The sequence below is a fragment of the Chiloscyllium plagiosum genome, chromosome 28 (genome assembly GCF_004010195.1).
Source record: "Chiloscyllium plagiosum isolate BGI_BamShark_2017 chromosome 28, ASM401019v2, whole genome shotgun sequence".
In the NCBI taxonomy this organism is placed as follows: Eukaryota; Metazoa; Chordata; class Chondrichthyes; order Orectolobiformes; family Hemiscylliidae; genus Chiloscyllium; species Chiloscyllium plagiosum.
In genome coordinates, this window is record NC_057737.1 from 11,756,767 (window position 1) to 11,766,292 (window position 9,526).

General features: G+C 38.2%; 1 protein-coding gene across 2 annotated transcripts in view; it reads left to right on the top strand.

Annotated features, from left to right (window-relative positions):
• Positions 1–9,526, top strand: part of sgsm2 (small G protein signaling modulator 2) — a 204,105-nt gene that overhangs the window by 134,684 nt on the left and 59,895 nt on the right. For both annotated transcript variants that reach the window (XM_043718289.1, XM_043718290.1), the window contains exons 3-4: positions 3,656–3,818; positions 5,881–6,039. In XM_043718289.1, coding sequence (XP_043574224.1) covers positions 3,656–3,818; positions 5,881–6,039 — 322 coding nt within the window. The remainder of the gene's footprint in view (positions 1–3,655; positions 3,819–5,880; positions 6,040–9,526) is intronic.

Here is a 9,526-nt window from a genome sequence, read left to right on the forward strand (position 1 = left end):
GCCAGAATCTTTTGCCCATTCCCAATTACCTTGAACCGAGTAGCTTGCTAGGCCATTTCGGAGGGCACACTTGTCAACTACATTGTCGTTGTCTGAAATAATGTTCAGATTAGATTAGGGAAAGATAGATTTCCTTTCCAAAAGGACATAAAAGATAGATCTTTGCAACAGTTGATAGTTTCATTTGATTTGGTTTATCATTGTCACATGTACTGAGATGCAGTGAAAAGTATTGTTTTGCGTGCCAACCAGATAGATCATAAGTACATTTGGGTAATAGAACAATATGCAGAATCTAGTGTTACAGCTCCAGAGAAGATGCAGAGAAAGATCAATCTACACCACCAAGAATATATGAGAGATCCACTCATAAGTTTGATAACAGCAGGGAAGAAACTGTTCTTAAATCTATTGGTATTATGTGTTTTCGAACTTTTGTATCTTCCCGATGGAAGAGGGTGGATGAGAGTATAACGGTGGTGGGAGGGTCATCACTAAAGTAGCTTTCAATCCAGATTTTATTTACTAGTGTTTAAATTTCACCAAATGTAATGATTTGAACTCAAATTATTAGTCTAGACCTTTGGGGACTCTTATGGTGTCATGGTACTGCCTCTACCTCTGAGCCAGGAGACATGGGTTGAAGTCCCACCTGCTCTAGAGGTATGTAAATAACATCTCTGAAGATTAGAAATATCAAAATTTGGGTTACTAGTCCAGCAATATCATAACTGCTTTCCCCCCCCCACCACACCAATGCACCTTCAGGAAGACATCCATTCTCTCTTCATAAGTCAGTTTTTGAGTAAACATGTTGGACAGGATGTTAGTATCATCAAGATTAGCCATCCTGGAAGGCTTTGGAGAGGCTATGAAAGAAGTTTACTGGAAAGACTTGATGGATGACGTGTGGATACATTGATGAAATTGGAGTTACTCGCTTTAAAATGGGGAAGTCTAAGAGGAGATTTAATAGTGGTGTGAGAGAGAGGAAGCAGAGAGCAACTAAGCCAGTGGCTGACCATGAGGTACAGAAGTAACATGAGGAAACTCGTATTTTACGTAAGTAATTAGGATTTGGAATGCAACACTTGATAAACTGTGAATACAAATTCAGCAATGGTCTTCAAAGGGAAGTTTTATATCAGAAGGAAAACTTGCTAGGATGCAAGGAAAGAGTAGATCAATGGGACTTACGGGGTTAATGTACAGAAGAATTGGTGCAGATTGGATGGGCTGAATAGTTTCCTTCCAGGATTTATTCTGTTATTTAATTCATGTAAATAAATTATTTTCTTTTTGAAACTATACCAGGAAGCCACAAGCATATCTTTTAATGGTTATCTCAAGATATCTCCAAAAAAGTTATCCTTATAATTTTTTTTCTATCATGAGTACTAAGTTTTATGTCCCCCCCGCTTTATGTATTTACTATTAATATATTCAGAGATGTTATCATATACCTTTGGAGCAGGTGGGACTGAAGGTATGCACACTACCACATCACCAGCAACACTCTCCCCAGCCTTTCTATAATGATTGAACAAAGAGATGTTTCTGACATGTGTTGAAATAACATTGACTCCATTCACCAGTAATTGGCCACTCCTTCAAACCTCTGGGATTGTACTGTGAAGTATTCAAGGCAATAGAATGTTGCTGTTCATGTCTATTACTGCACACAAAGAACCAGATCAATATTCCATGTACCCAGAGGAAATTATGGGTAAATCAGCAGAGTCCTTTTAATATTAAATATAATTATCTTTCCAATGAAACTTTTTGAGAACAATACCTCATAAAATAACACAGCATTGTGATCTTGGCATCAAGGAAACACCAAGCATATCTCAATTGCTCCTTTGACATTCCAAACATCAAACAATATGAAGAATTTGGCTCTGTTTCTAAATGCTTTTCCAGAAAGAATCATTCTGGAGTGTGAAAAGCATAGGGAAGCTTGATGTTTTTTTAATGTAGTATCATTAAGATAATTGCAGTGTTTTCTACAGTCCACATTTCTTAATGATATTGAGAAACACTTCAACAAGTGAGCAGAATAGTTAAAAGTGCTCTATTTGCAAATTCTCTAGAATTAATTCCTTCCTTCCATTTGTGAAAAAGGAGAGATTTGTGAAGAATATATTTATTGCCCGTGCCTTGATCATATGTAGGACCTTTTCTGAATGAATGCTTGAACTTCCATTGTGAGATTCCCGAGGAATAAATGATAGCAAAACTAGAAATTGGTCAAAAGTAGAGACTGCTGGAAAGCTCAGCAGGTCTGACAGCAACTGTGGAGAGAGATCAGAGTTAATGTTTCGGGTCGAGCAATCCTTTCTCAGAACTGAGTTCTGATTCCTCTCCACAGACGCTGCCAGACCTGCTGAGCTTTTCCAGCAATCTCTACCTTTGTCTGTGATTTACTGCATCTGCAATTCTTTTGCTTTTTTTTTACTAGAAATTGGACCTTGAAATAAAAACAGAAAATGGTGGAAAAGCTCAGTACGTCTGATGGCATCTGAGAAAGAGTCATAGAATAAGCACTTCATTTCCAATATGACTCATTCCATTCTGAAGAAGAGTTATAGTGGGTTCAGAGTAATAATTTTATTTCTCACTCCTTGCTACCAGACCTGTCCACACCTGCATGATCTACCGGCGATCCTACTTTTCACCATAGAGAATTAAGAACTGTTGCTTTGAGGCAATAAGCATCATTGCAAAAACCCTTCAAAAAGTTTAACTGCATTTAATGAACTGTGGGCTGAGTTTTCAGTAGTATACTATATTCATAATTATTGGTAAGCACCCCTTAAAGACTCGGTAAACTACTATTGTGTGTGTGAAATGTCAAATTTCTCCATTATGATTGTGATGAGTTACCTTTTTAAAATTTGTTTGAGATTTCAGCCTATACTTTAATTCTGTTTGAATGTCCCATTCATTTATTTTGCTTTCAATTCAATTTTAATTACAAGTGAAAGATTTAGTGCGTTTTACTCCCTGGCTTGATATCATTAGAAAGCGGCAATGTGATTTGGCTGCTTATCCTGGTTAAAGGTCATGACTGTTGGCAACTGACAGCAGATTCTCCTTGACCTGGCAAGAGACTTAAAAATCAGAATCAGTGAAAGGCTTGAAAAGGAAAGAAAATGGCTTGTTACTTGGAGTGGAAATTGATGCATGATTCAGAACATTTCCGCTCACTCTTTCTTCTTGCATCCTATAATTACATATCTCCCCATTCCAACTCCAGAGATAGGTCACAGTTTGAAGAGCAATTGCATTATCATCACGCCAACAAATAGTTTGATTTTATAGATCACTATGTTTTTGCAGCAGAACTATATATGTACTAATGTGGTACGTTATCCATACGAAATGGTGTTCCATTTGCCTCACAGGAACAACACTATGCGAGTCCTTACATGCTGTAACAATGACCTGGGTTTGTCGAATTGAAGTAAAGACCTTCAAAGAATCACTGACTTCTAGGGCATTTCCCGTAAGCTGGAAGTTTCTGGAAATATGGTTAATTTAAGGCAAACAAAAGAAAGAAAATACTCTTCTTTTCTCTTGATGAGGTGACCTATTTGATTATGAACTTTAAAGTTTCTATGAACTACACATGCTCCCTTTCTTTCTCTTCTAGCTGTCGTGGAGGCCTGTCTGCTCTACATGCTGAAGCGCCGAGCTGCTGGCTTTCTGCGGAGTGACAAAGTAGCCGCACTTTTTACAAAGATTGGCAAGGTCTATCAAGTAGCGGGAGATCTGTGCAAGAAAGTTCAAGAATTACTGCAACAGGTGGATAACAAGTAAGTGGATCTGTATGATTAAGTGCAAACTCAGATTCATCTCAGTTTGGATTCTAAGGAGGGGCTGCAGGAAAGGTATTTTGTCAAAGTCCAGTTTACTTTCACGAATTGAATTATCTAAACATGAATAAATCAGATGGGGGAAATAGGAATGTAGTATGCTACGTTGGTTTACATTGCTACAGTGCAATGAGTAAAGACCATTTGAGGGTAATGCAGATTATCCTAGTGAGAGGTCAGTGTTGTAAAGAACATTGCCAATTGGAATGAACATTGACCACAGTCCCTTTGACTGTAGCCTTGGCTTTATCGATCTTACTGTAGTATTCCTACACAATATGCACAAAAATACTACCCCTCACTTTATTCATTTGTTACCTAATTATGACTTAATAGCTAAAAGGTTATGATGCCAATTTTGCAAATAACAAGCATATTTAAATCAGTTTAAGTTTTAAATATTAAATGTTAGATTGTTGTTCTGGAATATTTTTGTTCAGTTTTATGATATTGCATAATTCTCATAATATAGCTGGAATAAGTGTTTTAATTTTTGCTCTTATCAAAGCAAAAATGTTAAAGTATAACTCATTAATTCCACATGAATCTTTGTGTAAGCATAGACAGTAACCACTGCCTGTCCGTCACTCCCCACGGAGAACATCTCAGCAGGACTTGTCCTTGCTCGCATGTGAAGTCCACATACAATGTCCATCAGGAAACACTTGTCAGCAATAAGGAATAGAACATAAGAACAGGACTAGACCATTCAGCCCCTCAAGCCTGTTTATTAACTCCATCCACCTGCTTTAGTTTCATATCCTTTTATACACTTGTCTAGCAAAAACCTATTAATAGCACACTGAAAATTATTCATTGAGCTTGCACTTACTGAATTTTAGGGAGCAAGTTCCATGCCTCTGTCACCCTTTACATGAAGATGATCTTCCTAATCTTTTTCTAGAAGGGCTTAGCTCTAATTTGAAGGTTATCTCCCATGTCCTATAGGGTCCCACACAAATGGAAAATTTGTCTTCCATTAGTTCACTGCAAAATCTTAAAACCCCAATTAAGTCACCCTTTTTGCTTTCTGCGTTCCAAATATTTCAAGCTCAGTTTTTGTAATCTTGCCCTTCAATCCACTCCTTATAGCTCTGGTAACATTCTGGTGAATTTGTGCTACACTCCAGCCAAGGCCAATGCAATTTCCTGAGTTGCAATGTCTTGGACTATACATAGTATTACCAATGTATAGTTGTAAAGCTGTAGGAAAATTTCCTCCCCTTTATAGTCTAATTTGCATTGTAAAGACGATTATTCCATTAGCCTTTCTAATTGTTCTGTTATACCTTGGATTTCTTCTTACATCAACCATAGCCACAAACCTCAAATTGTAACTTGCTTACTTCTAACCCAACTGAGAATGGTTAATCAGTTACATTGGGGATTGGGTACACCAGGTATTTCTGGTTTGTCGGACTCACTTCCCCATAAAAAGAGTTTGAATCTGTCAATGTGTCAGAGTAGAAACATTATGGCTAACTGCACTTATCAAATGGTGGGTTTTAAATTATCATGGTGAGAGTGCTCCTTGTTAAATAGATAGAACCAACATCCAGCTCAGAGACCATCAGTACAAATTCCTCATGCACTTATAGCATACAATGCTTTACATTACTGAGGAATGTTCCCTCGACAGAGTAAGTGGTGGACTAATTGCATTAATCACAGCAAATAAGAGTGGTGGTGGGGTGGGAGAGAGGGAGGGAGGGAGGATGAAACTATCACTTGGCTTCAGGAATGTACATTTTCTAAATAAATAAGTGACAAATGTTGACAAACTATAAGATTTGAAATGAGGTACTCATATCAAGAGCAAGATCATTGTATAAGATTCGCTCCACATAAATAGGATGCAGTTTTGACTGATCTACATATGTACCTAAGCCCCCCACACATTGTAATATATTCAAAATGTGTAGTAATACTCAAAGCAATTTATTTTTAGTAAATATACTGAATGATTCCTTTCAAAGTCTTACACATGCATATGTATTGGCAGGAAAACCCAGTCAAATGGACAGGAGCCTCTAAAGAGGCAGGGATCAATATCCAAAAGCCCAATTCTTACACCTCAAGCTATCAAACACATCTGGGTGCGCACAGCCTTGTTTGAGAAGGTCTTGGATAAAATCGTTCAATATATTGTTGATAACTCCAGGTAAGGTTCTGACTGGCAGCATGCAGTAAAAGTGCAGGTTGTGATGATGCTGCTCTTTTAACAAGGTGATGCTGCCTTGGGTTCTCTCTCGTTCTCTCTCGTTCTCTCTCGTTCTCTCTCGTTCTCTCTCGTTCTCTCTCGTTCTCTCTCTCTCTGTTGAAAATGAAGCAGCTTGAGTTAGAGGCAAAAGAAAGGGCAACAAATGAAACAATTTGAATTATGATTAAAAGCAGAAGAGAGAAAAGGGGAAAGAAAGAGAGGTTGAACTTCAGAATTTACACTTAGACTGCAAATTCAGCTTATATTTATGGAGATGAAGGCTGAAGGTAAGCTCAGTGAGGATGAGCAAACCCATGGTAGCCAAAAGCCTGGGGAGCAACTGTTCCTAAATTTGAGATGGATTTGGAAGCCTTTTTCAGCTCATTTCAAAAAAGTGGCTTGTGACCATGTGGATTTTGTTGATCCAAGCAATACTTGTTAGCTCATGAGGTATTCACATGAGAAGGTATCTGCGGCATATGAGGAGGTGAAGAAAGTCATCTTAAGTGCTTACAAGCTTGTGCCAGAAGCCTACAGACAACGTTTCAGGAATCTAAGAAGGGACCCTGGTCAAACCTACATTGAGTTTGAAAGGATCAAACAAAATAATTTTGATAGGTAGATAAGGGCATTAAAAATAGGGCGAACCTATGACACTCTGAGAGACAATTATTTTGGAGGAGTTAAAAGATTCATTTCCTGAATTAGTGAGAACTCATGTGGAAGGGCAAAGAATTAAGATGGCAAGATTAGCAGCTGAAATGGCTGGTGGCTATGAGTTGGCCCACAAATCTAAATTTAGCTTCCAAAGTCAATTTCAATACCATAAGGTATACGAATTAGGGAAAAGAGGAATCCCCAAGTGGAAAGGGAAAGGTACATCTTGGTGAAGATCATAAGGATAACTTACCACGGGGTAAAAAGGAAACCCTTGAAAGGCAGAGAGAAGTTAAAAAGCTCTGGTGTTTTCATGGCAATAAAGTAGGCCACATGAAATCACAGTGTTGGTGGGTTAGGAAAAGCACTGGGAAACCAGAAGTAGGAAAACAAGATAAGCCAGTGAATTTTGTTGGAGTGGTAATGGAAAGTACAGTGGAGGCTAGAAAGCTGCACCAGAATGTCCAATCTGGTCAGGTTCTTTAAACCATATACTTGTGAGGGTAAACATTACTCACATAGGCCAGGAGCAGCAGGGTAAAGAGGTTACAATATTAAGAGATATGGGATCCCCTCAATCTGTGATGTTGAAAGATGAGGAGATATGCACCTCTGAAGGACTATTGGTAGAAATAGTATTAGTAACGGGAATTCACGATGAGACAAGAAGTGCTCAATAATGTAAAGCAAGGTTAAAGTGTCCAGTGAAGAGTGGAGAAGTCATGGTGGGAGTAGTGAACAAACTCTCAGCTCTAGGAATACAATTTGTCCTTGCTAATGATATAGTTGGTTCACAGATAGGTGTGCTGCTGACTGTAGTTGAAAGGCCAGTGGAAACTCCAACAAATGAACTATTGCAGGCCACATGTCCTGGGATTTTTCCTGACTGTGTGGTAATGAGGTCACAAAGTCACCAGTTGAAACAGGAGAGATCAAAGAGTACAGATAAGAAAGTTGAAGTGGAATTAGCAGAGACCCTGTTTGATCAGATGGTTGACACAAACCAGGAACACACAGATGACACAGCAAGACATATTTAGTTCAGAGAAATTAACTGAGTTACAGCAAAAAGATTAAAATTTAAAGCAATTGTATCAGAAGGCACACACATAAAAAGAATCTGAATGTATCCCTGAATGCTATTATTTTAAAAATGATGTCTTAATGAGAAAATGGAGATCATCATATAATCAGGCAGATGACAAATGGGCAGAAGTGGGTTATAGAAAGGAGGTGTTACGAGTAGCATGTGATCTACACTTGACATGTATGTCAAGTAATTTGAAAACCACAGGCAGTACTAAAGCCCACACCTTTAATGCCTATTCCTGCAATTGAGGAACCTTTTGCAAGCGTCTTAATTGATTGCATAGGACCTCTACCTAAAATAAAAAATGGGAATCAGTATTTGTTAACGATGTGTCCACTAGATTTCCAGAGGTTGTTCCATTAAACAATATCACAACTCAAAGGATTGTAGAGGAGTTACTCAAATGTTTCACTATACAAGGACTACCCACAGAGATACAATCATATCAAAGGTCAAACTTTACATCAAAATTATTCAAGGAAGTTATGGACAGCTTTGAAATAAAACAGTTCAAGTCACAGAGAGCGCTAGAAAGGTGGCATCAGACATTAATGACCATGATGAGGGCTTATAGTCTAGATATTCAAGGTGATTAGGATAAGAGTATTCTGTTTGTACTTTTTGTGATTAGCGATGCACCAAATGAATCAACCAAATTCAGTCCATTTGAATTAGTTTTTGGCCATGAAGTGAGAGGAAATTGATTAAGGAGAAATTGGTGAGTCAGAATTCAGAGACCATGTATTTAGACTGTGTCACATTTTCAAGAACAATTAAATAGAGCAAGGGAGTTGGCTAGGTAGCATTTAAAAGTATCACAGCATACAATGAAATAGGAAGCAACAAGAAAGCAAAAACTCTCAATTTTGCTATCGGGGCTTATGTTAGTGTTAGTTCCAGTGATAGGTGAATCTTTAAAAACAAGGTTTAGTGGACCTTATCAAGTTGAAAAGAAATTGAGTGAGGTGAACTATTTGATAAGGACTCCAGACAGAAAGAAATCTCTGTGTCAAGTGAGTATGCTCAAAAGGTAGTTTGACAGAGAAAGAAAGCAAAAGGAGAATGTGTCACTAGTTACAACATAGAGTGAAGAACTAAGTTCATAGGATTCTGAACTAGACATTCCTCAAATTAAATTAGACAATGAGGAAGTTGCCAAAAAATGGGATAAATTATAAAGTTACCTTCCAGAGGAAAATCGAAATGATCTAAAGGAATTATTACTATCACATGAGGAGATATGTGGAAATAAGTTGAGAAGTATCAACCTAATTATCCATGTTGTAGATATAGGAGATGCTGTTCCAATTAAGCAACATCCTTCGCACAAACTTTGAACATCCTTATAGGCATAACCCTCTAAAGTTGGCACTGGTTCAAAAAGGAGGTTGAACGCATGCTTCAAGGTGACATAGAGTCATAGAGATGTACAGCATGGAAACAGACCCTTCAGTCCAACCTGTCCATGCTGACCAGATTTCCCAACCCAATCTAGTCTCACCTGCCAGCACCCAGCCCATATCCCTCCAAACCCTTCCTATTCATATATCCATTCAAATGCCTCTTGAATGTTGCAATTGTACCAGCCTCCACCACATCCTCTGGCAGCTCATTCCAAACACGTACCACCCTCTGCGTGAAAAAATTGCCTCTTAGGTCTCTTTTATATCTTTCCCCTCTCACCCTAAACCTATGCCCTCT